Source organism: Cotesia glomerata, linkage group LG8 (assembly GCF_020080835.1).
Source record: "Cotesia glomerata isolate CgM1 linkage group LG8, MPM_Cglom_v2.3, whole genome shotgun sequence".
Classification (NCBI taxonomy): domain Eukaryota; kingdom Metazoa; phylum Arthropoda; class Insecta; order Hymenoptera; family Braconidae; genus Cotesia; species Cotesia glomerata.
Window position 1 is genome coordinate 8,650,012 of NC_058165.1, and position 27,531 is coordinate 8,677,542.

A 27,531-nucleotide genomic window follows, 5' to 3' on the forward strand; every position below is an offset into this window, starting at 1 on the left:
GTTTTTATTCGAGGGTCTAAAACAACTGGCAAACAGTTGGTAAACATTTACTGACTACAGAAAAATATTTAATTACAATTAATAAAATGTGTTTAATTAACGATTTATTTGCTGTTTATAAACGAACGTTACACTGTTAATAAATCTCATTTAATGAATGATTTATTAACTGTCAATAAATATTTTTTAAACCATTTAATTCTAGAAAAGAATCTATCATCAGTCATCAAATCTTATTAATTATTATTTAATATAAAATAATGTTCATATTAAACGTTATTAAAGCTTATTAACAAATCCTTCTATCAGTGTAATAAAATTTTAAAAACTTACCCCATAGAAAATAAGCAGCAAAAAAACTAAAACAAAATTTATTTTAAAAATCATAGTAGATCTTAACATTCACATCAATGATTACTTCACATGTTTATCCTACTTATATATACTTCTAACAAGTAATACTTATGATTATCAAATTCGTGTCTCCGCATAATATCTACTTATTAAACAGGTCAAAGTAAAAGGAATATAAACAATGTATTAATATTACCATTTATTTTTAAAGAATCCAACACTTTTTTTCTCTTAATATAACTGCCGACCAATAACCATAATTCAATGAACATCAACATCACAATACTAATTTTTTAAATCAGTTTTAAGTAAAAGTTATCCTATTTTTCTGCGGTTTCCATTTCTTGTCGGATGAAATTCTAATGAATCTTCAAAACTTAACTCTTCTTTATTTTTGTCTTTTTTTTCTGGCTTTGATTCATCAATTTTATCAGCAACAGACGGTTTCAGTTCTTCTTTCGGTGGCAACTTTGTTGTCGTTTGTTCCGGCTTATTTGCTGTTGTTTCTTCCGGTTTATTAGTACTGACAGTTCCGGGTCCCTGGATATTAAAATTCGGACATTTTATAGAGCAAATTAGTTCTGACTGCAAAAATTGTCGATTTTTAGAACCACAGATTCGCTGGCAGAAATTGCTGTACAGGTCTTTTGCGAGATCGTATCCGAATCTCGGTTCTCGTTCAACGCCATCAGCAATCTAAAATCATTGTAATTATAATTATTAATTAAATAATCAATTTTTCAAAAAAAAATGTTTTATAATTTAATTCATTAAAAACTCACCTCATAAAAAGCGAGAAGCAGCATAAATAAATTCATTTTGAGAATCATTTAACGTTTTTGGTTTTAGTAGTGATTGCCGAGATACTCTTTATATACTTTTCCAAACAAATAAAATTCATCATTCATGTTCACGCATAATATACGACTAATTATAAATTATTCTTAAAAATAATTATCAACCAGGTCGAGGTGAAATAACAATTACCAGTATTTCATCTTATCGTTTATTACTAACAACTCTATAATAGTAATTTTATTATTTTCTTAACTTACATCTGAAGAATAATAATATAATATAATATATATATATATATATATATATATATATATATATATTAATATTTCTTATTTTTAAAATGTTCTTATATAACAAAAAATATTGAGGACGAATGGAATAGGCACGAAACATATGGTAATAAATAATAACAAAATAATAATCGGATAATAATAGGCAGAAGCAAAACGATAATTTTATAATTATAATAATATTCACAGGCAAAGGGAAGTCAAATTCATGATCTGTAATAGAAAAGCTTTTATATTTACCAGAATATAATCTGAAGTTTTTTTTTTTTTTTTATTGAATTATACGCACTTAGAATTTTTTTTTCATTTTTGTAATGTAGATATATTTAAGCATATACACAGAAAATTTTTATAAACAATTTAAGGCTAAAATTTGGTTAAAAAAAAATATTTTTATAATTTCTTTGATTAATTACTAAATAACATTTTTCATCAACGGAATTTTTTTTTTGATTTTCAAATTTCGATGACTCATGAAGATATCAGTTTCAGTTCAAATGCTGGCTGAAAAACACGAAATACGGAGAAATTGATGAGAACAATTTCTATGGAAAATAAAATTTTCTACAATAAAGACATCTTACAACTTTATCGTATCTTCAGTATTTAAATCAGAATTTAGATTTTAAAAATTCTAAATACGCGATCTAATCGGAAACGATTGAAATCAAATTTAAAATTGAAATTCCCACTAAATGATAAGACTTCGATGAAAATGAATGAGAACTTTTTTTGTAGTGAATGAAATTTCGTATTAATTTTTTGACAAAAACAGAATCTATACTTCTTTAGTTTTTGATTTTTTGTTTCCGCATGACTTTGATCATTATATAATTTCCAGATATTATATTAAAATACCAGAATATTTTTGAATGTTTGAATTTCGAATAAAACTGAAGATATTGTGCTCCTCACAAGACACCTTTTTTAGAAGACTTCTTAAAGAACCTTCTGCAGGAGCTAGAATAATCATTAATTACAAAAGAATATGAATTATGATCAAAGTTTAAAGTCACTACTATCCGTATATAAATTTTTTAATGCATCAATCGAAAAACCTCTTCAGAATCATTAAAAAATCTCTCTTTCCGACCTTTGAATTGCATATAATCCTAAAATACCTACAATTAAATACTCACAGGGATTAAATAAAATGAAGAGTCGCAATTATTGGACAGCGGATAACTTCAATTAACGAAAAGTACAACAATTTCAAATAAGCAGGTTAAATTATTATTTCTTCTTATCTAAGAAATTTAAAAATCAGAGTAAGTTATTGGCTCCGCCGGCTTGTCGAATGTCACTGGGCGGTAGAATGACTGGGACTGATCCCAACCACGTGGTGCCGTGTTGTAGTTCGCCAGAGTCTGAACACTCGCTATTTTCGGCCCGCTGTAAGTACTCTCGTACAGTTTAGTACCTAAAAAAGTTGCATTCAAATTATTCCACCCAAAAATTACCCTAACACAAAACTTAACTTAAAAACTACTTCAATCATCAACAATTATCAGTCAAAAAGCAAAGCAGAAGCGTCTTACTATCAATCGGCGGTCCAGGTACTAGATTCTCGAGAACAGGAGTCCTGCGCAACTGCTTGATCTGCTCCATAATATCTTCTTGTGAAGTAATGCCCTTGAGAATGAGGGATTTAATCTGAATAGGAATTTCGGCTTCACTATCAATGAACTTGTTGATACTTTCCATATCTTCATTCCTGAACCCCGCAGGTGCTTCGAACAGCTGATCAGTAGCAGCATCGAACAATTGTCTTCTGTAGTCGCAATCACTGGATGACATCCGGCTGTTACTCATCCCCGACATCCTATTGCTCATTCCCGACATTCTGTTGCTGATGGTGTCAGACATTCTAGTTCCGTTAGAATATCTCGACGAACCGTTCCCCATTCCTCCACCATCATAGTCTTCGATGTTTAAGTTGTCCATCGACTCGCTTGACTCTCCAAAAGAGTCACCGATCTCGTCGTCTGTCGAATCGTATTCGTATCTCAGGCCATTGCCGCCCATTGATTGGTATCCAATCTTCGGGTATCGCTGGTAGCCATTTCCATTGAGGTTTCCATTAGCCATTTGATGTCCGTTGGTAACTTGGCCGCCATTCATCTGCATTCCATTTATTGGAACCTGATTACCGTTGAGACTGACCCCATTCATGTGGTTGTTTATTTTCTTAGAATTAGAATTAGAATTATTATTAGACATTCGCGTGTTCGGAGCATCAAAGAATCGCGAAATGTCATCAAGTGGTGGATGCTGCTGAACAATAGCAACTTTTGGGACAGTTTGCTTGTACTGAAAAACAGGACGACAAGTTTTTTCAAACTCCTGGATTAATTGCTTCACCGGAACTGGTGTATAGTCATTTTCATCTTCAAATTCTGGTTCTTGTTGGAGCTGCTGGTGTTTCTGATGCTTCTGCTGTCGTTGATTGACGTGTTGACGAGTGTAATCGCCATGGCGGTCATTACGAGAATCGCGGTAGTCATTTTGTTGAGGCTTGCGACGCTGATGGGATTGGTAGAGATCTGATTCGGGGAGTCGGTACTTTTCGTACCCATTGTTGTGATTGTTTTGGTGATGATGATGATGATGATAATTATGATGATTTGTGTTGTTATTGTTGTGAATGTGGTTATTGTTATTTTTGCCGTTAGTTAGATCAGAGTCAGTTCCAACAGCGACCTCTCTCAGATAAATTTTTCTGACCTCTGGTTCTGCGGGCTTGCGTGAATTATTTGGGAATTCAGAATGCTTGCGGCGAGATTCACGCTCTGAAAAATTGAGGCGTAAAGCATGCAAGCGGTATTTTGTTAATTGGTATTTTTATTAGAACTTACTTGAAGGTAGTGTATTGTCGATTGAAAAATCCATGGCGAATGGATTGAAGAGTGGTTTTAAATTGGTGTCGTTTTTTTGGAACGCTGGGGTTGGTAGAGGTGAATTTGTAAAGTTTGAGTTCTCGTTCGTTCCGTAATCCTTGAAAAAATTAAAACCAATTCATTGAACAAATTTAATAAATATTAGGGTAACGCAAAAAAAAGACCATTTTTATTATTTGGGTTACCTATCAAAATAAGTTTGTTTTTCATTTCTTAAAAGTTCTCTAAAAAAATCAGCAAGAGTTTTAAAATTCATGTAAAAATTTGAATTGTTTGCTTTTAATATTTTTTATCGTCAGTCTGTTTTGTAAGTTAAAAATGATGTACATTCTGAAAATTAAAAGTCGAAATTTTTATCTATATTGTTTAGTGTGTCAACTTGATAGAAACAAAATTTAAAGTTTGTTGATACTAATATCGATAAGTTAAAAGACAACATTTCAAGTACTCTACTTGGAAAGTTTAGAAAATCTTGAGTAAGCTCTAAAAATTTTTTTTATCGAGCTGAGTTTTGTTAAGAGCTCTTAAAACGTTATAAAATAACTTATTTTTATAGTCAACTCGAAAAATAAATATAGTGGGTTTTCTTGCACCACCTTAGATAAGTTTGAAAAAGTATTCTAATTTTTAAAATGTTTTCCAAGATAATTAGATTTAATATATAGTTCTTAATTTCACCGTTAGGTGACTACGCCTTTTCGCTAACAGAAAAAACTTACCAAACTATATAAGCGACAAAATTTCTTTCACTCTCAAAGTTAATGATTGATTATTTATTTATTTATGAACAATTTTGAAGTCGAACTTCATTCCTATCGTTACTGTCTATGATAATAATAACTAACACTACCAAAAATATAACAAACATCAATAAAAACCAATCAAAATTTCATCGACCTACTGTACTTTGAATGTTTAAAAAAAACTTTAACGAACCCTAAAAATTTTTTATCGAGCTGATGAAAGTAAACTCGCAGAATAAAAAAATAGTCGTTTTTCGTGTGCCATCTTTATAAATATAAACTCACCATATTAGTTGGATAACTAGGTACTTTATTGTAATTAGGAGTTGAGGGCGTTGAGGAATGATCTTTGTCAACGACCCACTTCTCCGATCTTTTTCTGCGCTTGGCGAAAATTTCAGCACCTGAAACAAGATTTAGAATAGATTAATTTTAAATCATTTTATCAATGTACATTGTACAATAAATACTTACCACGTCCTTTTTGGTTATTAAGATCACGAACAATGTCAAAAAGTTTCTCAGCATTTATCGGACTCGTACCAATGTTAGGATCTTCGCCTAACGCTTGAATGCCAGTAAGATCCAGCACTTTGCCATTGGGATTCATTACGCATTTCAGCGGTACTTTGTCCTAATTAATGTTCAAAAATTATTCTTAAACAATGAACAATGTAAGTTGTAACTATGGAAAATAAAAATAACAAAATTATTACCTTATGAACTGGGGATTGAGGTTCTTCCTCTCCCTCAGCGCCATTTCCATCATGGATCCACTTGACAGATCGTTTCTTCCTGTTGACATACATGGACTGGCCTTTGCTCTTCATATTTTTAACGTCGCTCAGCGAATAAGAAATCCGGCGAGCGAGTTCTACTTGATCTTCAACGGTTGGGTGAGTAGGACCGTAAAAGCATGATGAAGCGTACATTTTTTCTTGAAGTAAGTAAGATAAATTATTTATATATAATAATAATGAAGCTGAGAAAAATCTGATCATTTTTTTTTTTAATAGTTTATGTCAAAAAATTTTATTTAAAAAATTCTGCATATAAAAATTTTAAGAAATTATAAATGCAATTTTTTTTTAATAATTTTTTATAACTTGAATTAATTTATTTATCGCATAAAATTAAAAAATGCTCAAGTGCCTGCTAATTTTAGTGTCATTAAAATATGAGCCAGAAGTTTAGTCGCTCGTAATTTTTTGAAAATAAATCAAGTATTGAAAACTCACTGTAATTTTTAATACGGTAAAATTTTTTATTTTGAAAAACTATTCATGCAAAAAATAGAAAACCTACCCGAGTATTTTTCAAAATTTGAAAATTATAATTTTTTTCATAAATCGCAGCGAATTGAAGTTTTGTTTTCATATTATTAATAAATTTAAAGAATTAAAATACCCTATTATTTTTATAATACTGAAATCTGAAAATTTTTAGTTTTGTTTATCAATTAAATCAGAATTTAAAAAATATTTTCAAAAAATTGCGCTTGTAATTTTTTTTAATTTTCTACATTTTGAATTTTTTCAATAAAAAAAGAAAATCTTTAAAATTGTCAAATGTCGGTCAATTTTAGTATCATATTATTGTTTTATTAATTAAAATTTTCTAATTTTTAAAAAATATTCGTGTAGAAAATGATAAAATCTATCAGAATATTTTTCAAAATTTTATTATTTATAAAATTACAGGGTATTCTAATTAATTTCTTACAGCAAGATATACTTCTATATGTTTCATCAAAAGAATGGTGGGTGGCGGCTAATTTCTGGCTCACCATTATGATTATGTTACATTGTTATGATACTACGTTATTATACTAAGTTAGCAAACGTTCCACAATTTTTACTTTTTTCATTAATAAAATATTATGAAAGTTTTACGCGCATTGTTTTTCAAATTTTCTACACGTGGAATTTTTTTTAATTTTTTTGTAATAAATTTTTCTTTAAAAAAAATTCTAAAAATTGTCAGATGTCTGCTAACTCCATTTTGATTGCATTGTTTCGTATACAATAATCGAAATGAGTTAATTATATAACATAACTTACTGTGTCTGGTCTGCAAGTCGATAGAATCCATTGCAGGAGTGAGAAGCTTCTGTAAATTTATGGGGATAGTCTTCTGTCCGCTGTCCTGATAAAAGATGAAATAAATATTTATAACTAGCTTCGGATTCTGGGGAAGAAATAATAAACATGTATCATGGCAAAAGCTAGCGAATATGATTGAAGTGTTTACACGCAAAGCGAGCGAAGCGTAATTTTATTTGAATATTTAACCTTAGAACTCACCATATCGAAGTGTAAGATTTTAGAGGTAAGATTTTCGAGAAAATTTCTCTTAATTGGATCGTGTCTGTCAGATGGTTTAAATCCGCGAGTTTTTATGACATTATCAGCGGATAAGCTTCTCTGTATGTGGATGTTGCTGTTGCTATTGTTTGTGTTTGTTTTCGAGGATGTTTGAAATATCAGACGTTTATTTTCCACATTTTTTAGATTTGTCGATATTGCGTAGTTGTAAACGATGCTGCTTCCGCTATTATATTTACTAACTGGTCTGTTTAATTTTTGAAGTAAGACAAATTTATTAAATGAGTAACAGTAACAATAATAGTTATTAATTATTAATAATAATATAAATTATCATTCAATAAGTGATGCTGGGTGTTTTTGCGGATTTGTCTGATATCTGGTAATTATTGGAGGTGTTAACGCTCCTAGGATTTTCAAAAGATCAATTTGTTTTTAACGGCTGCACTAAATACAAACTAAATTTCTCAGTAATTAATCTAAAGATTAATTAATAATTTTGATAAGTATTTTATATTGTTATAAACAATTTGAGGATAAAATTTTAATAGAAAATTAAAGATTTTTCTCATCGACCTGACATTTTGTCAAAAATAGATATTTTGATAATTCCTCCGATCAATTGTCAGATAATATCTTCCATTGCCGGAATTTTTTTGGATTTTTGAATCTCGATGACTCGTGAAGATATCAGTTTGAGTTCAAATTCTGACTGAAAAACACGAAATACGGAGAAACTGATGAGGACCAATTTAATAGATTACAAAATTTCCTGCAATAAAGGTATCTTGTAATTTTTTCGTATCTTCAGTATTTAAACCAGATTTTAGATTTTAAACATTGTAAATACGTGATCTAATCGAAGACGATTGAAATCAAATTTAAAATTGAAATTCCGACTAAATCATAAGATTTTGATGGAAATGGATGAGAACTTTTTTGGTAGTGAATGAAATTTCCGATAAAAAAAAGTATCTTTCTATTTATTATTTTTCCATATTTTTAGTATTTAAGCAAGATTTTTAAGATTTTATTATTTTGAATTGATTTTTTGACAAAAACAGAATTTATACTTCATTAGTTTTTAATTTGGTGATTTTAAATGTCTTTAACCATTCGATAATCACAAATTAATATTTTATATTACCGAAAAATTTTTAGATATTTCAAATTCGACTAAAAACTGAAGATATTGTGTTCTTCGCAAGACACATTTTTTAAAGAACCTCTTAGAGAACCTTCTACATGAACCAGAAAAATCATTAGTTGTAAAAGAAAAGAACTTATGATCAAAGTTTAAAGTCACTTCTATCCGTATATAAATTTTCAAATGCATCAATCGAAAAAACTCTTTAGAATCATTCAAAAATCCCTCTTTCCGACTTTATAATTGCATATAACCCCTTAAACAACAATTAATTATTATTAATAATATAACAATCAATCATTCAAATTATCATCAAATAGGTGATGCTGGGTGTCCGTGCAGTATCGCTCTGATACTGGTAATTATTTAATCCCCAACGAATTTAAATCCAACGAAACCGATCGCGAATACGAATAAAAGAGAGAATTGGTTGGCTTCCAACATGCCAATTAATTCCGCGTTGCGGCATTGGCATCATCTACAACACCAACTTCTGTGTGAAAGAAATGCTAAATTTATCTGTTGTAACGTAATACGTTTTAGCTGCCTATACAACTTTTACTATTACTATTATATTACTATACAATTAACACTCTAGTCTCTACAAGAGAACTATAGTCTTCATGAAGAATAAACCATCTAATCTAATCTAAACGGTCTAACCATTGCATCGGGTCTTTCTTTGTACTTGTTGCATTAAATCGACTGGGAATGAGATCGCGGCCTCGAGCCGAATAAACCGATCTCTAATTTATAGAATTATTTTATTTTAATAAATTTATTCTTCATTATTATTACTATTCATTTTCATTATATTTATCACAATTTGTCTTTGAGACTGTAAATTGGTTATTTTAAACCAATTTCTGTTTGTGAAGTCTTTCTTCTCTTTATACTCTTTTATAAATATAAATGATGTATATAAACTAAAAGCCGGCAGATTTGACACTAATGTATGGCTGTTATTATGATACTCTTCACCGGTTGAATTATTAGATACATCTCGAGATTAATCTTGAAAAAAAAAAAAAAGTCAAGTGTTTTTATTTTGAAATCAACTTTACTTTCAATATATTTTAGTAAAAAAAAAAAAAAAAAAAAATGGGCTAAGTAAAAAAAGTTTAACCAAATAAAATAAAGGTTTTTATTGAACATTGCGTAAGTTAAGTTAAAAATATAAATCTGTTGTGCCTGGAAGTATTTAAAATAAATTTAATGCTTTTAAAATTTCTTCTTAAATATTTTCATCAGCGATTCTGAGAAAAAACAAAATTATATTATGAATAAATTTATAAAATGAGTATTAAAAAAAAAAAAAATGAAAATACAAATGCGTATTTGGTGGATTAATGAATATGAAAAAGAATAAATAATAAAAATATTTACTTATCTAATGACGCTCTTCGCATTTTTAACACTTGGAATAAAATCCACCTTATGGATATTTTTATTTCTATTGTATATGTTTATATATTTATTTATAAACGTTCGTATATGTGCGTTCGGTACTCGGTATTTATTATTGACTAATTTACGTAATAAATAATCGGACAATGCTGAACTTAAGCTACGGGTAATGATCACCGTCCGGGCGACACGCGAAATACACAACCACCGAGATTTTGATCTTACAAAATATTCTTACCTCAAACATTCAGAAGATATACTATTTTATATATACACGTATATATTTATAGGTATATACATATTGACTGGCGTGTCGCGGTTTTCATAAAACGTTTTCCGAGATGTTAAAAACAAACTTCATTTTTAAACTTAACATCAAAATTTTTAATTTTTTTTTTTTAGTTATTAATTTTGTAATTTAATTTAAATTTTAGATATAAATTTTAGTTAAAAAAAAATTAATTTTTAGTTAAAAAAAAATTAATTTTTAATTAAAAAAAAAAGTTAATTTTTGTAGTTATAATCATGAAATTGAAATGATGGTGTGTATACAGAAAAATTATCGCCTTATTATCAATAGATTTCTCCTAGTAACAATTAAAAGATAATTTGAAAGGAAAATACACACTTTACATACCGCTAATTACAATACACGAGGATGTGGCTTTATAATAGAGCTCAAATGTTCGTCTTTACTAACGTTCTTAAACTTCCCGACTGGTTAGGTCGTACAATTGTTAAAAATAGACCACCAGAAGCGACACCTTAGAATTGGTTGGGATTTTCTTCTTATGTTATAGTTATATACAGCTTGCTAACATGCCCGTCATTACAGACTTATTAAACTATCAGCTTGTTCTGAACACCTCCAAAATATAAATTCATATAAATTAAAAAAAAAAAAATCTTAAACAATAAATTTTATTTAAAAAATTAGTCCCAATCATCAACTTTGGTGTCTTTTACAATATCATTAGCTGTTTCATCAGCCTCGTTACTCTTATGGGAAATTTTAATTTTCTTGGTTTTATTTTTTCTGGTGGCTTGCTTCTCCAACAACTCATTCATTTCCTCAACCGGCATATCCAGGTCACTGTCATGATCATTATCACTGTCATTGAGTCTCTTACGGGACTTTAAGCTCGGTAAATTGTAATCACCTAAATCATCGTTGTTGGTCATGAATTTCAATTTTTGAGACAAGTGTAATTTATACCAGGACTCGTAGAATTTCGACAGAGGCGATTGAATCACTTTGAGCTGATTTTCAAAGTTTTTTATGGTGTTTAAATCGCTCAGATTTATCACTACTTTATTGCGCTCTGTTTCTACGAACTGTCGGTTTTCTTGAATTTTATCTAGCAGCTGCTTGATTTTCTTGCAGAAATTAGCGACTTTACATTTTTTCAAGAAGGCTTTCATCTGAAAAATATATTAATTTTTTATGTATAAAAAAATAAATTAAAGAATGACAATTGAAAATTATAAATTTAAATTAAAGACAATTGTTGCGTGTCATATTTACAAGTATTTAATTGTGTACTTATTAATGATATCGAAACATCGATAGTCGATTGAAAATAATGAACTATCAACATCTTCAAGTTAGATTTTTTCTTTTAGTTTTTAATTTTAATGTAATTTTTCTTTCATTACTAAGTAGTAAAATGGCGTGTTATAAACCAGAATTTTTTTTTTGTTTTAAATAAATCACTTTACAAATAAATAATAATTTATATTAACAATTGATGTTTCGATGCTTAAAAAAAATAAATTAATAAAAAAACATCTATGCTTCGATGGCAAAAATTGAAACAATCAATAGTTCGATGTCGATGTGTTTTACCAACATCGTCGAATCCCTAATATCGTGACTAATAATTTAATTAATCTTTGTAGAATAAAATTAAATAAATGATAATTATAAACATAATTTTTTATGTTATTAAATAAAACAAATAATAAATAAATAAATTTTTTGCTGACCTGCATGGTACAAGGCACGTATAAATCAGGAAAATAAACAGAATGACTTTCGTTTGCAGCATGCTCGAGTATCAGTTGATAAATATCGTCAACAATAGCATTCTTGAAATTGCTTTCCTTCAACTGTATTTTGGATGCTCTTAGCAGACACATAAATGACATATGCTTCATTTGAGATCTCTGGTGCTTCTTGTTGAAGTAGTAGGTGTTTAATACGTCTAATAGGAACGGTAAGACAGGGATGAAAGTACCTGTTTCCTTGGATAAATTAATTAACATCTGGCAGCAGTGGAATCTCAAAGGATAGTATTGTGCGGTAGGAATTAGTTTTATTGTTCCGGTGATTATTTGCACCAATGGGTACAACAGCGAACGAAGCATAGATCCATTCTTTGATAGCGACATTATTTGACACCAGAATCGCAGTGAGTTTATGTACTGCCAGTTGTAAACAGCTTGAAATAATTCCTGTCAAGATATTAATTTTTCATTATTTTCATTGAAATTCATTAAAAAGTAATATAATTATTCAAAATTAATAATGATGAAAATACAAAAAATATTAACCTTCTTTTTAAGTGTCAATGCATTTCTCAAATGAATGGCAAGTTGGCGTATATACAAAAATGCGTGATTGTAAGCTAGATTCTGATCAAGCATATAAATTTCAGCTAACGAGCGTCTCATGAAATTTATTCCTGGCATTGAATTCGGTGAAACAAATTTAGAATTTTCAACGTATTTGATGTACATTGTCTGAAATTTATCAATTTATTTTATAAATTATCATCATATTATATTATGTTTATTTTTGTTAGTATAATGAGAAGAAACATACCCTGAAAAGATGATCAAGAATAGACTCTTTGCGGCTGGTCGCCATTTGAATAATACTCAAATACGCAACAATTCTGACAGTTTCTTCTCCACTAGACCAAAATCGAAGTAAAATACGCAGCAGTGGTTTATTCAACGACGAAAATGAACCAGTGAAACATATCATCTGATGTAAATGTTTCAGTAACACTAGTTGGACATCTGTTGACGTCACATTATCCAGGATCTATGATAAATTATTAAATGACAATAAATCAATAGTAAAAAATGAACAAGGTTACATAAAAATTTAAGTTAACATACTTGTAATAAATCTTTTAAATATTGCTTCAATATTCCTTTCACTTTTCCGAAACGTTTGCACTTGTGAGCTTCAAATTTTGATTCATTTGTCATTTTCAAAAATTTCTTGAATGCCGTGGGTAAATTCATTACACACAATTGAACGACTCCATTGAAAGCTGAAGAAATTATTAGTTAGTAGTAAAATAATTAATCGTAAGAAAGTAATTTTTATGATATTGGAATTAACTGATATTTTACGATTATTATAAATAATAAATCATTGTGAAAAAAAATTCCAATTGTAGAAATTAGGAGTCCGACTTAAAAAAAATTTTTTTTGTAATAATTTATTGGCTATAACAAATCTAAAAAATTATCAGACATCCGCCCATTTTAGGATTGTTAATTTTTTGTACTCAAAATAAAACTCACCAGCGCTTCCCTCGACTTTATACTCGACATTTTTAGACTCTTCTGGATCAGCGACTGTCAAAAGTGCTGCGTGGAAAGCTTCAACGATACATTTCATCGTTTGCATTGACCTATAATGAATAATTAATTATAATTGAGTAAAAAAAATAAAAAAAAAAGATAATTAAATAAAAATTTTTACTTATCGGTTTGAATATCTTCCTGCCATTTTTTAATTAACTTCAAAGTGACTTGAACACGCCCTTGAGCTTGATTTTTTATAACTTCAGTTTCTTCGTAATCACTCTCGTCACTGTTGCCCTAGAGTGAAAAAAAATATTTAATACTTGTAAAATTTTCTGATTTTTCAATAAAAATAAATGATAAATTACAGCTAAGTTTCCATCTGGGACATGAATACCATCATTGTCATCATCTTGATCAGAAGCTCGCTCATTCTCGTCCTCAGAGTCTTCAAACTCCAGCAGTTTTTTATCATTCTGCTTCAAAAATTTGTAAAACTCTGGATCGGTATTTGCCAAGTTCTTCAAAGCCTTTTTGTGTTCCTTAGGATCTAACTCACTCTCTCCACTATCGGAATCATGTCCGGCTTCGACATCCTCGTCATCCTCGACTTGAAACTCATCATCGAAAAATTCGTCCGTCGTAACCTGGCCTAGATCTTTACTTTTCACAGACTTTTTACTTTTCTTCGCTGTTGTTACTTTTTTAATTTTTTTCTCTTTTATTTTCATGGTTCTAAAAGTTAAAAAATTCAAATTAATGAAATGTGGTCTAACCTAAAAATTGCATTTTTACTTACGACTCAGGAATTATTATGAATTATGTATCAAATTCCACTCTTTATTTGTTGTATATGATTATTAATTTTTACAATTAGTAATTTAAGTTACTATTAATTATTACACTGATTTATGTTTACACTTTACTATGTTCGCACGTGGAGAAACTAAGAGATGTAAACTAATAAAAAATGTACAGCGACCATGTGATTATTTCTAAATTCCAGTGTCCCCAACTCTTGAAAAAACTTTTCCCTAAAACTTTCAACAAAAGCCCCTAAATTTAAAACAAAATCCCCTAAAACTAAAATTGAAATTATTTAAAAATTAGTCAGATTATTTTTTTTTTTTATCAGTTTTTATTTTTTAAAAGGTTTTAAAATAGAAAATAAATTATTTTGTTTCTTTTTTTTAAACTTCCTTTAATAGACTATACATTATATTTTATATAAGTATTCATATTATGTAAATATTTATATCATATAAATAAATATATTTAATTTGCGTGTATTGTTAATAACAAATTAATAAATAAAAATTTCTTTATCATATAAAATCACATATTTAAATGAACTATATTGCATTCGTTATATTAAGCAGTTCTTAAAACTCTACATCACTTACTTTTTCAGTGTCGTTTTTAAAATCATACATGTGTACCGTATATTTCTTTAGTGAGCACAAATAAAGTGCACTGTTCGTAATCTCGTTTTAATGAAAATTTAACCATCATAATACTCTGAACCATTTCTAGTGCTAACTTGTTCCTTAATTTATCCTTTATCACAGCATATATGGAAAATGCTCTCTCAACATCAGCATTTGAAATGGGAGTAGTTAACAGTGCTAAAGCAAATTTAGAAACATTTTCAAATCTTTTATTACCGCCTGAATCACGATCCTCGTAAACTTCTGACCAAAATGATACTGTTTCATTCGTATTACCCCACTGTTTATGAGATATAGCATGTTCCATTCTTTGATAATACTATCTTTTGATCCATACAATGATTTCCTAGTGAATTGTTCCAACAATTTGGATAAATCAGGTTTTCTCTGTGATGTAGCGTAAGTTGGTGTCAAGACATTCATTGATTTCAATATAGAAATATTCATAGGCAATCGTTCCTGAATTTCAGTACATAGTTTCACTAAAAAATCTTTACACCGAGCTCGAATATTAGATATTTCATTTGATGGCACTGATTTAGCTGCTTGATTAAAGTTGTATCCAAAAAAAAACTGATGATGTATGCATTGGATAGTCTTGAACCACAATTTTCTGCAGAATACTCTTATATAACAAAAATAAGTCTTCTAGCAGTTTAAATATTTCAACGTTACTACTTTGAAATAGCTTATTTAAATTAGTTAATAACTCTAAATTTGAATGCAAAAAAATCATAAATAATTTATACGCTGGACAAACCATAATATCATATAAGTACTGTGCTTGTAAACATTTGTCATTATTTTTAGCTAATTCAAATAGTAGTTTTAACTCTTCCCATTGCTCTAAAATAGTATTAATTGCAGAGTATCTAGCCAACCACCGAGTCCCGTTCAGACCAGCAATTTTTTACGGATCCTTTTTAGCTTCATCACCATTCATGACTTTATAAAGTTTTTTATATTCATCCTTACGCTTTGGACTATTGGAAAACCAATTGTGAGCTTCTCTGACAAGATATTCTAGTTGGCGAGGTAATGTTTCTGCAGATTTTTCAGCGCACAAATGGAGAGAGTGACAGATACATTTGATAATTACAATATCAGGTACTTCTTATTTCAAAAGCGATGAAACAGAATGGTTCACACCGACCATCAACTCCAATACCGACTAAATTTTTTAAAGAAAGTCCATCAGCTTCTAATTGTAATTTTAAAGCCGAATGAATACCATTAGCAGTTGCGTCAACTATTTTTACAATACGATAAAATGTAGTCAATAATTTTTTCTTTTTAAAAAAAAAATATCGTACCATTATGCATAGAATTTTTCCAGTCGATATATCAGTGCTTTCATCAATAATAAGTGAGTAGGGAGATTCCTTCATATCATTCACTAAGTCTTCGAGCATACACGGGCCTAAAATATTTTTTATAAGTGCTGCACACTTGGTTCGATGCAATTTCATCTTACTAAAAACATCTGAATCCGGTTCAATTTTTTTCAACAATTCTGTCAAGTGATCAACTGTGATAATTGATGTATGTTCTGCTATAAATGCGGCTAGTTGAAGTTCAGCAACTTTAACTATTGTTAGGAGGTTTTATCACGTTTATTGGACGACATAATTTTGCTTGTTTATCCCTGATTGAACAACTGAATTCGACCGAATTAAAAATTTAATTCTGTTATATTCTGTTAAATTCGGTAAAACCGAATTCAAAAGAATTAAAAATTTTAATTCTGTTCAATTTTGTCGAATTCTGCAAAACAGAATTCAACTAAATTAAAAATATCAATTCTGTTATATTCTGTTAAATTCGGTAAAAAAGAATTCAAAACAATTAAAAATTTTAATTCTGTTCAATTCTACGGAAAATGGCAGAGCGAAAATTAAAAAAAAAATTGAAATTTTCAATTCTGTTCAAGTATGGAAAATAAATCTGAAAATTGTAACATAATGTAAATTTAATCCTACTGAGTTCTTTGAAATTTAATTTTTTATATTTTGAATCGTCTTAAATCTTTTACTATCGCAATTTCACTGTTATTAAATCCTAAAACTATGATTAAAATAATATCTATGAAAGGATTTTTCATCCAAATGAGAAATATTGTTTTCAATTTTTGATTTTTCCTTACTAAAGTCTTGTTTTAATGAATAAATTCTAGTAATAATAAATGTCTTTGCTGTCGAGCAAAAAAATAGGATACACCCCTCGAGAAGTAAATAAGAAAGCCTCAGATTACATGTTTGTTAACTTCGGCTTCGCCTCGGTCAACAATTTTACATGTGATCTGAGACATTTCTTACTTTACTTCTCTAAGTGTGTAATATACTATCATGGCCGGGAAGGGAGTTCAAAATATTCTACAGCCAAGTAGAAAAATTTCTCGGATATGAAAATTTTGAATTGAGAAAAAAAATTCTTTCGTTAATGAATATTTATTCTTCGTACGAAATTATAATTACTTACTGTAAAAAATTTTATTTTATAATCTAAGTAAACAGTTCTATTCATTTCAGAGTACTATTTACTTAAGGAAGTTCGAGCGAATCTAATATAAAAAATAATTTCCAACTTTGAGCTTTGAAATTAAGTATACGTATAAATAAATACATCATTCATCTAATCCCAAAATTTTAAAATAATTCACCGTTTAGTTACTTAGATATTAAATTTTAAAAATCACATATTTTATCTCCTTATACACGAGCTCTTATGGCGGACAAACTTTTGTCGAGACTAATTATTTTTTTCAATATTAACCTCCCAATTTTAACGGATAAAAAACTATAGACAAGAAACTTGAATTATTGCAAAATATAAAAACAATTTAATAATAATACATTACCGATATAATTTTTGAAATATTTAAAGTCAAATTTTATGTTTGTAACTCGTTTACCGTCAGCTATTTATTCGAATAAAGATTTGACAACATCGCGTCAACAGCTGAAAAAAAAAGAAAAGGATAGAAATATAGTTACAGAGATGTTTAACTCACACACTCATCCACGTCTCCGTTATGAGTATAATCAAGCGCGCTATTGCCAAATTTGTTTATTTATTCCGGCAAGTAATAAATACGAAAGTCATTTTATTACTTTACTTTATTAAATAAGTAAAAACCATCAATTATTAAATTGGTTAAATTATTTTACATTAAAATAAAGAATTTTGACGAATATTGGGAAGACTAAAATTAAAAAAAAATTTTAACATTATTTTGACTCATTAGTTACGCTTGAACTTCCTTAATTAATACAAAAATATTCAGATTTCAACAAAATTTATAATTTGTTTTAATTCAATTAAATTCCGAGTCAGAACCAGAAATCCGAGGATTATTTCCGATTTAAATAGAATTCAACGAAATTGAACATTTAAAATTTATTTTAATTCAGTCAAAGTCGGAGTCGGAGTCAGAAATTCGCGGATTATTTCCGAATTTGAAAGAATTGAACCGAATTGAAAATTTTGAATTTGTTTTAATTTATTCTAACTCGGAGTCAGAACCAGAGATTCCAGGATTATTGCAGAATTCAACAGAATAGAACTGACTTAAAGATTTTGAATTTGTTTTAATTCAGTCTAATTCAGTCAGAGCCAGAAATTCGAGAATTTTTTCCGAATTTAACAGAATTGAACCGAATTAAAAATTTTGAATTTGTTTTAATTCGGTCTAATTCGGAGTCAGAGCGAGAAATTCGAGGATTATTTCCGAATTCAACAGAATTGAACCGAATTAATAATTTTGAATTTGTTTTAATTCGGTCTAATTCGGAGTCAGAGCGAGAAATTCGAGGATTATCTTCTAATTTAACAGAATTGAAAATTTTCAATTTGTTTTAATTCGGTCTAATTCGGAGTCAGAGCGAGAAATTCGAGGATTATTTCCGAATTCAACAGAATTGAACCGAATTAATAATTTTGAATTTGTTTTAATTCGGTCTAATTCGGATTCAGAGCGAGAAATTCGAGGATTATTTCCGAATTTAACTGAATTAATAATTTTGAATTTGTTTTAATTCGGTCTAATTCGGAGTCAGAGCCAGAAATTCGAGGATTATTTCCGAATTCAACCGAATTAATAATTTTGAATTTGTTTTAATTCGGCTGAATTCTGACTCACCTGCCGAATTAAACAGAATTCATTTTAAAGTTAGGTACCGAATTAACAGAATTTAATTGAATTCAAAAGAATTAAAAATTTGATTCTGTTTAATTCGATCGAATTCAGTTGTTTAATCAGGGCTATTAGATAAAAATGAATTTTATGCATAATCTAATATTTTTTATTTAACATTGATGGCGAAAAGACCTCCTTAACTGAAACTAGTAATTATCGTTACTTATAAGTAATTTTACTATCTATATAGATAATGTATTTTTATTGATAAATATATATAACTAACACCAATATACTTGTAAAGAATACGCAGTAAATAATTTAAGCACAAACATGAATATCATTTAATTAGGCATTTAAATAGTAAATATTTTTAATTTAGATAGATAGTGATGAAAATTCATTATGAAATAGCACCAGTTTGTTGTATACAACAAAACAACAATAAGTATCGATAATTAGTACGTTAATATTAATTAACTTTTTATATTGATAGGTAGGTAGCGTATTTATACAATGCCGAACTTATTTTTCAAGTATTTCAAATTGATCTAAAAAAATTTTTCATTTTAAATTGAATTTTTGTTTTTTTTTTTTTTTAATTTTCTCGCAAGAAAACTATCTCAGAAAGTTACAGTTATTTTTATTTTGGTAAAAAAACATGCGCCGACCGTAATATATTACATACAGTCTGATCAATAAAATTATTCCTTTTCATTTTTTTACAAATAATTAAAAATGCTGAAAAAGAAAAAATATGAATAAAACATTGAAAAAAATTTTTTTTTCTAATATCTTGATTCATTCGATTTGTTATTACTAAAAGCCATATAAAAATAAATTTCAATATTTTTTTACCAAAATTCTTTAAAAATTTATTATAAACAAATGCGTTATTTATAAGATGGTTGAAATTTTTTTTTGGAAATATAATTAGTCATCAGAATAATGATTTTTAAGATGAAAATCGTTTCTTAAAAAAATATTTTTATTGCTTAAAATCGCATTTGTTAGTTAACAATCTATTTTTGCAAGTCAATATAAATATTAAGGAACTGCTTTTTTTTCATTTAAATCCTCATTCTTATTGCTCTTTCTGATTATAGATAGATAGATAGATAGATAAATGTTTATTTAGTCCTGGAGCCTAGGCTCCCTCAGGACCATCATCAAATAATACAAAATAGTACAAAATAATAATGATTATAAATTATATATTACAAAATAATAATAATAAAAATTATGACAAAAAAATTTTATTATTTCAATTTTTTATTCGTTTCTTAAATAAACGATTTGTTATAATTATAAACAAATGAATTTTCGCGCTAAATTTATCTTTTAAATACTATAAAAATATACAAAAACGGTCTTGTATCGTTTTTTAAGCAAAAAAATTTTTTATATTTTTTATTTAATTAAAAAAATTCTGATGCTTCAAACTTGTAGTTTTTTTCCGTGTTTGCTTAAAAAACGATACAAGACCGTTTTTGTATGTTTTTATAGTATATATAAGAAAAATTTAGTGCGAAAATTCATTTGTTTATAACAAATCGTTTATTTAAAAAACGAATAAAAAATTGATATAAAAATTTTTTTTTGCCATATTCAGAAAGAGCAATAAAAATGAGGATTTAAAAGAAAAAAAAAATAGTTTCTTAATATTTATGTTGACTTGCAAAAAAAAAATTGTTAACTGACAAATGCGATTTTAAGCAATAAAAATATTTTTTAAAGTTACGATTTTTATCTTAAAAATCATTATTCTGATTATTAATTATATTTCCAAAAAAAAATTTTCAATGGCCGTTTTTTACCGTGTAAATATACCGTGTATTCACTGTTAATTTACAGTTTTAATACTGTGTATAAACTGTATATTCATTGTTAACTTACAGTCTTCTTACTGTCTATACACCATGTATTTACTGTTAATTTACAGTTTTTATACTACGACATATACACCGTTTATTCATTGTTAATTTACAGTTTAGATACTGCATAATAATTGTATAATCACAGTTTATCAACCGTTTATTAACCGTTTACGAATGGAACAAATAAATGGCAAGTAAACGGTTTATAAACGGTGCTTAAACGGTGTTATCACGGATACTGTTTATAAACAGTAAATAAACGGTTCGCTCGAGGTTGCAAGGGTAACGAATAAAATATATTTTTTGGTATCAAGTAGATAGCCCTGGTTAGAAAAAATAATTGAAATGAATTGGTCATATACAAACTGTATATCTACATTGCATTAATTAATTGATGTTCCCTGGCATCACAGTTTCATAAATTTCTTTTAAGATGCGTTCTTAGGTATTGCAGGTTCATTAATTCCTTCTAACCAAAGAAAAATTTTAGAAAAAACGTTCTGCTACTCGATAGATTATTTAATTGTCTTTTTTATAGCAGAGCTTTTTTTTCGAAATTTTCATTAGTTCAAGAAAAATTTATGAATCTGCAATAGCTTTGCTGTTGCGAGCGCCACAAATATAGTACACTGATAAAAAAAATTGACTTGGCTAAAAAAAAATGTTAAATCAAGAATGCCATTTTGAGGAAAATGATTTTCTTGATTTAAGAAAAACAATTCTTGAGCCAAAAAAAAAAATTATTCTTGGTTTAAATGAAGTTGTTTTTGGTTCAAGAATTTTTTCTCTTGAATCAAATTAACTTTTTTACCAGTATACAGTTTCTCTCAATGATAAGTGAAAACAGAGATAAAATAGGAACAGTTATTAATATACAGGGTGTCCCAAAAGTCACGGACGCCATTGTAGCATCTAGTATAGATGTACAATTGAATTTGGTGACCTATTTTGAATTCCTTGAAATTATTGTTTTTAAACAGAGAAGAGTATCTCAGTGCATTTTTGGTAAACTTTTTAGAAACTGACTTTCCCACGCACTCTGAAAAATCCCAAAGAGTTGCGATTGTGCAGAATTGCGCCTAAGCCGAGGTAATTTTCAATAATTATTTGACTCTTGGTAAATTCGCACTGCATATTGAAGTGAGTCATCAAAGCATCGTGAAAATCGTCAACGTCAAACCGCTTCTGTTCTTCACTTGTACCTAATGCAGAATAAAAGTATATTTTTGATTAATTTTTGCAGTATATGTATCAATGAATTTCATTTTAAATTGATTAAAAAAATGAACTACTTTTATGCCAGTAGAGAGGATGACTTGTATATGTTACCCAGGGAATACGTTTGGCAAAAGGATTCCATTTTTTGTCTAAAGACAAGGGTTTGCCTTTGTTCCACATTATTTTTACACCAAATGTGTTTCTTTTTCTAAAAACAGTATAATTAAACAAATTTATAAAAATGTTATAAATTTGTAAAGAAATTAGCTATACAATAAATAAATTCAGTTAAAGATAATTAAATAAATTAAAAAATTGCAAATAACAGAAAAACAAAAAAATTTTTAATCACTCAAAAATAATAAAATTAATTTAAATGATAAAATGTAAAAACTTGTTATGTGTGAAAACAAAAATAATTTTTAAAAAATTTTTTAAATCAAGTATTGATAATACCTAGGTTCAAATTTAATTTCAGAACTCGAAGCCAAAGATGACCATTGTTGACGCACTGCACAATGTATCACCGATGACACACCTTCAGCAAGACCGTTCAATCGCCTGAATATATTTTTAAAGTTTTCATAAAGAATTCAAATTCTATTTTATTCTCTATTTCCTAGAAACTATCTCATAACAGCTAGTTCCTGTTTCATTACACTAATCATTTATTTTTAGCATTAACTTACGGAGCAATTGAAGTTTTAGGGTACTCCAATTCTCCATAGGCAATTGTATCCACCTCAATCATCGGTACTCTGTTGAACTCGAGCAACTTGAGTGATATAAAGTCATACTTGATCGTGTACAATGCGTTTTTCGTCAACAGCACCACTCGCTCTTTTTCAGTGTCCCAGAGACTGATCCTAGAAAATTATTCATCAATTATTAATAATTTAAGTAAATTATCTCAAGACTGAAATTGAAAGAAATGAAAAATTTTTATGATTTTGCTCAATAAATAAATTATTGAAAATAAATTAAAGAAAAAAATTTGATATAGAAAAATTTTTAAAAAGTACGAATTGAATTTTTATCAAATACTTTTTTAATATTAATTTATTTGCTAAAAAAACTAAAAAATAATTAAATGTCTGATGATTCCAATATCATAAATGTATTGCAAAGTATACTTATATTTATTTTTTATGATATAAGAGAATAAATTAGTGGTAAATTCAGTAATAATTAATGTTACTGAAATCAGCGGACATCAGACAATTTTTTTTATTTTTATTAATGATCGATTATAAAAAAAATATTTTTTTAAAATTTGCATTTGTAATTTTTTTTTAATTTCTAGATGTAGAATTTTAATTTTTTCACAATTTAGTTGTCAATAAAAATCTAAACAACTGGCAAATATCTTTTAATTTCATATGTTAATTATAATTAAATTATCAATATTAAAAAATTGAATAATTACTCAGTCAACAGCCAAGTTCCAATTATTTCGTCATTCTGATCAGTAGCCAAAGTTTCCCGGCACTCTTTGATCGCACGTTCCACAACTTCGTCCCGGTCGGAGAAAAAAGTATGGACGTCGATGTTTTTGTACGGTACGCTCAGGACACTAGAGTCCTTTTTTATTTCCTCGGTGTTTGAACCTTCCCGCGTTTTCTCTGCAATATCAACCAAAGATAATTATCAGTATAAAAAGTAATACAATAAAGTTTATCTGTCAAAGTTGTCAAAGTGACAGGTGTTAGATATATGATACTGCAATATTCCATGGAATCAGCAGACATCTGAAAATTTTTTTTTATTCTTATTATAAGAAATATTTTTCAAAAATTTGCACTTGTAGATTTTTTTAATTTCCAAATGTGGAATTTTTTTTATTAACAGTTTTTCATAATAATTTAGATGTTACAAAAATCCAAATTGACGAACGTCTGTTAATTTTTGAATCATTATAAAATAATGCTATCTGTCAAAGTGACAGGTGGCAGATGACAACTGTCAAATTTATACTTTTATTTTTATTTATAATTATTATTGATTTATTATTTATTATTATACATAAAAAAATGAAAAAGCTTACCACTGTCTTCTTTGTTAGAAATTCTCAGAGTAGCAGCTTCAAAATTAACCGATGACACTTCGTCCAGTTGATTATGGTCTAGCATTTTTTCGATTTTGACCAATCTAAACTTTTCACTGTAAACTGTACTGACGGCAACTTTCCTTATTTATTTTTATGTTATATACACGGTCTACATACACGTGTAATTAAATTTGTATCAACCTTGGATATGCTTTCAAATAATGCTTTTACCTTTTACGCAGGCAAAAATATTAAATATATAAATTATTAATTCGTTCTAGCCATCTAGTGGTTTCATTTATCAACAAATATATATACACTTATAACAGCTGCGAAGGTACTTATATATATATATTTGAGTATTGATAAAATGATAAAATTTATGTCAATATACTATAGTATTAATCAAATTATGGTTGTGCACGCGGAAAATTTATGAGTTTTTGATAAACATTGTTTAGTAAAAACTTTAAATTATAAATAATGAAAAAAAATATGACAAAATAAAAATACTTGAAAATTATATTTCATTATCATAGTTATAATTTTTTAGAAGAATTTTGTAGTTGACTAATAAGATAATTTTTTTTTTAGGTTTTACATTTTAGTTTAAAATTTTCCGAAATTTCTGACAGTTCTACAGGAGCAATCGGGGTAGTTGTGACATCACAAAATTTTTTACTAATAGCGGTATAAAATTTAAATAAGCAAAATTTTATTTAGTCACGTAATGATTAACTATAATAAATATAATTTGACATTTAATATTTTTTATTTGTTAACTGTATATAAAGCACATCCATTTTTATAACATTTCTCGAATGAATTTTATTATTATTAGTTTTATGATTTATTTATTTATATATTTATAAAAATTGATGTGAAATTACTTTTAATTAATTAAATAAAAAGGAAAACGTTTGAATATTAAAAAAAATCATTTTTTAAATGTTTTTTTTAGTTTGCAGATTTTCGCGGATTGTGCAAATTTAAATATGGTAAATGGGAAAAAATATTTATTGTAATTTATTTACAAATAATTAATAATTATTATAATGATAAAATTTTTTTTTATAATTAATATTTTTTTTTATTGCAATTTGACGTGTATTTTTGATTTTTAATTTTAACGCGCTTTTTAGTACTTTGCGCGCTCACTTTTGCTCTTGAATTACTTGGATTTCAAAACAAAAACACCGGCTACTTGTCATAAATATTTATTAATTCAATTATAAATAAAAGATTAATCTAAAAAATGGATGGAGAAGATGACCTCACTGCTCTTCAACCAGCAGAAATAGATGAAGAAGAAAAAGGTATTTTTTAATTATTACAATCTATTAGAAATAATAATTTAAATTTTCTAACCTAAGAAAATATTTGTTTACATTTGATTGACAAGAATTTTTTTTTTTTTTTTGAAAAATTAATGACAATTATTCTGAAAAATGACTCCAATAATTCTAATTAATTTTTCAAATTACGTAACAATTTAATTTTATCCGTAGAATCATTGGAGGCCAAGAAGAAAAAAGTAAAACAGCAAATCTCCCAGTTGCAAGAGTTGATTGAAGATGTCATTCACCAGCTCGAAGTTGTTAAATTCGGAGACTTGAATATTGACCATAATTCTGTGGCTGTTGCTGTGCCGTCAACTAGTGAAGATGTAAATATTGACGATAAACTTCAGTTTGAGTTATTCAAACTGTCAGGAATCTGGTGCTCTAAGTGTACGGACATAGAGTTAGTATACAAATTTTCGCCTAACTCTAATTATCAGAACCTAAACGCGGTTCAGTTGTTGCTGGATGATGACAAAATTAAAATAGGTAAATGGGCGCTTCCTTGGGGCATCAAGATTGAGTATATTCTAAGAGAAACTCCGCTGGATAAAATGAGTCAAACGTCTGCGTTTCTGAGAAATTGTAAGCGACATATTGATTGCCATGAGCAACGATGGATACAAATCACCAGTTTGAGGGTGCGGTCATTTTAAAATCATTTTTTAAATTTATAATGTATTTTTCTTTTTTCCAAATAATTTATTATAATTATTTATTCAAAAAATTCATTACAATTTTCTGATTAAAGATTTCTTTCCTAATTTTGATTTAACTGGTTCTAGAAATTAATTTAATAATTTTTAAAAGAATCAATAATTTATTTACAGGAATTAACTGAAGAAGTAAAAAATATACGAGTTGAAGGATCTCTGGGAAATTTATCCATGTACATTAAACTATTATCGATAAATAACAGTGAATTAAATTTAAAACACGATATGATAATATCTCTTTTTTATGAATCTGGAGAAGCGAGACCTCACTTAATAAAAACAAATTGGAATTTGAAGAATAAACCTGATGAAAATATGTTACTAGAAATGGGTAAATTTGTAAAAAATTTTAAAAAATATGATCTTCAAGAAGCTTATGAAGCGATTGCAAATAGAGACCATCCGATTTTTAAATGGAAGCCAAATCGCGGAGAAAATAGCCAAGAAATTGTAAGTATTTTATTTTCTTCCTTGTTCTATATTTTAAATATTTACTTTTGTATTTGTCTCTAATGAGACTTAATTAATAAATATGTTGTTAAAAATTTTTCAGAACCTAGGATACGAATATTTTTCTGATGAAGAGGATGAAGTATCCGAGGAAGACCAGCCGAAGAAAAAACGCAAACAGGCAAAAAAGCGGACTGTTAAAAAAAGAAAGGAAGCAGAAAAAAGTCAAGAGAGTCAGGAAAAAGATACTTTAGTAAGCTCAGAGAATGATGAAAATAGTCCAATTAAAAATAACAGTAAGAATAAAGGTACAAAATCAACAGCCAATCCTAAAACTAAACCATCAGCTAAACCAGCCGTAAAAAAAACTGCTGCTCCAGTCTTGAAGAAACTGGTTGCTTCAATCGCAAAAAAATCTACGAAATCTCCAGCTTCCAAGAAGAACCAAGTTGATAAACGGCAGACTCGATTGAGTTTTAAAGGAGTCCCTCTCGAATCTTCCGACGCTCAAGAATCACCTAAAAGACAAGAGTTCAACCAGCGGATGCGAGAGACCAGCACACCCAAGACCAGATTAAGCGACAAAATTCCTCTGGTTTCTCTGGTGCCTATCAGTATCAGTCCGATTGAGTCTGAATCTAGTGAAAAATCTAACCAAAATTTAAATAAGAGTAAGCAGAAAAATGAAAGTAAAAAATGAAAGGTGTAGTAGCTTTTATTTTGTGTAAAAATTATAATCATAGTAAGTTATTTTTTTATGTCTATTAAAGTACCTATTTATATCTACATAATTGTTT

General features: G+C 28.0%; 5 protein-coding genes across 9 annotated transcripts; 1 reads left to right on the forward strand and 4 right to left on the reverse strand.

The window, feature by feature from the left end:
* Positions 1 to 538: 538 nt before the first annotated feature.
* Positions 539 to 1,282, reverse strand: LOC123270714. Its single transcript, XM_044736870.1, has 2 exons — positions 1,137 to 1,282; positions 539 to 1,050 (listed from the first exon to the last, which is right to left on the reverse strand). The coding sequence occupies exons 1-2, from the start codon at positions 1,182 to 1,184 to the stop codon at positions 670 to 672; spliced, it is 429 nt and encodes a 142-aa protein (XP_044592805.1). The 5' UTR covers positions 1,185 to 1,282; the 3' UTR covers positions 539 to 669.
* Positions 1,283 to 2,652: 1,370 nt separating this feature from the next.
* Positions 2,653 to 10,828, reverse strand: LOC123270277 (putative uncharacterized protein DDB_G0286901). 2 transcript variants are annotated; one of them, XM_044736269.1, is made up of 9 exons: positions 9,940 to 10,187; positions 7,386 to 7,653; positions 7,143 to 7,227; positions 5,799 to 6,019; positions 5,557 to 5,716; positions 5,368 to 5,486; positions 4,298 to 4,436; positions 2,981 to 4,231; positions 2,653 to 2,862 (listed from the first exon to the last, which is right to left on the reverse strand). In XM_044736269.1, exons 1-9 carry the CDS (start codon positions 9,960 to 9,962, stop codon positions 2,699 to 2,701), a joined length of 2,430 nt encoding a protein of 809 aa, XP_044592204.1. In that variant the 5' UTR covers positions 9,963 to 10,187; the 3' UTR covers positions 2,653 to 2,698. The 2 variants fall into 2 exon arrangements, with proteins under 2 accessions (XP_044592204.1, XP_044592205.1); XM_044736270.1 differs by lacking the exons at positions 7,386 to 7,653; positions 9,940 to 10,187 and adding an exon at positions 10,598 to 10,828.
* A 35-nt stretch (positions 10,829 to 10,863) lies between these two features.
* Positions 10,864 to 14,503, reverse strand: LOC123270278 (nucleolar complex protein 2 homolog). The gene is made up of 9 exons (XM_044736271.1): positions 14,303 to 14,503; positions 13,872 to 14,238; positions 13,682 to 13,800; positions 13,501 to 13,610; positions 13,087 to 13,244; positions 12,785 to 13,009; positions 12,514 to 12,702; positions 11,947 to 12,414; positions 10,864 to 11,382 (listed from the first exon to the last, which is right to left on the reverse strand). The coding sequence occupies exons 2-9, from the start codon at positions 14,232 to 14,234 to the stop codon at positions 10,894 to 10,896; spliced, it is 2,121 nt and encodes a 706-aa protein (XP_044592206.1). The 5' UTR covers positions 14,235 to 14,238; positions 14,303 to 14,503; the 3' UTR covers positions 10,864 to 10,893.
* Positions 14,504 to 21,694: 7,191 nt separating this feature from the next.
* LOC123270328 (tumor protein p63-regulated gene 1-like protein) lies at positions 21,695 to 24,534 on the reverse strand. 3 transcript variants are annotated; one of them, XR_006510570.1, is made up of 7 exons: positions 24,226 to 24,531; positions 23,608 to 23,803; positions 22,871 to 23,047; positions 22,638 to 22,742; positions 22,256 to 22,389; positions 21,882 to 22,165; positions 21,695 to 21,838 (listed from the first exon to the last, which is right to left on the reverse strand). XR_006510570.1 is itself a non-coding variant. In XM_044736326.1 (6 exons), exons 1-6 carry the CDS (start codon positions 24,308 to 24,310, stop codon positions 21,978 to 21,980), a joined length of 885 nt encoding a protein of 294 aa, XP_044592261.1. In that variant the 5' UTR covers positions 24,311 to 24,531; the 3' UTR covers positions 21,695 to 21,977. The 3 variants fall into 3 exon arrangements, 2 of the variants coding, with proteins under 2 accessions (XP_044592261.1, XP_044592262.1); XM_044736326.1 differs by having other exon boundaries at positions 21,695 to 22,165; XM_044736327.1 differs by lacking the exon at positions 22,638 to 22,742 and having other exon boundaries at positions 21,695 to 22,165; positions 24,226 to 24,534.
* Positions 24,535 to 24,805: 271 nt separating this feature from the next.
* Positions 24,806 to 27,520, forward strand: LOC123270327. Of its 2 annotated transcripts, XM_044736325.1 has the most exons (7): positions 24,806 to 24,918; positions 25,190 to 25,226; positions 25,371 to 25,544; positions 25,737 to 26,209; positions 26,399 to 26,734; positions 26,838 to 27,054; positions 27,088 to 27,520. In XM_044736325.1, the coding sequence occupies exons 3-7, from the start codon at positions 25,484 to 25,486 to the stop codon at positions 27,432 to 27,434; spliced, it is 1,434 nt and encodes a 477-aa protein (XP_044592260.1). In that variant the 5' UTR covers positions 24,806 to 24,918; positions 25,190 to 25,226; positions 25,371 to 25,483; the 3' UTR covers positions 27,435 to 27,520. The 2 variants fall into 2 exon arrangements, with proteins under 2 accessions (XP_044592260.1, XP_044592259.1); XM_044736324.1 differs by having other exon boundaries at positions 26,838 to 27,520.
* The last annotated feature ends 11 nt before the right edge of the window (positions 27,521 to 27,531 follow it).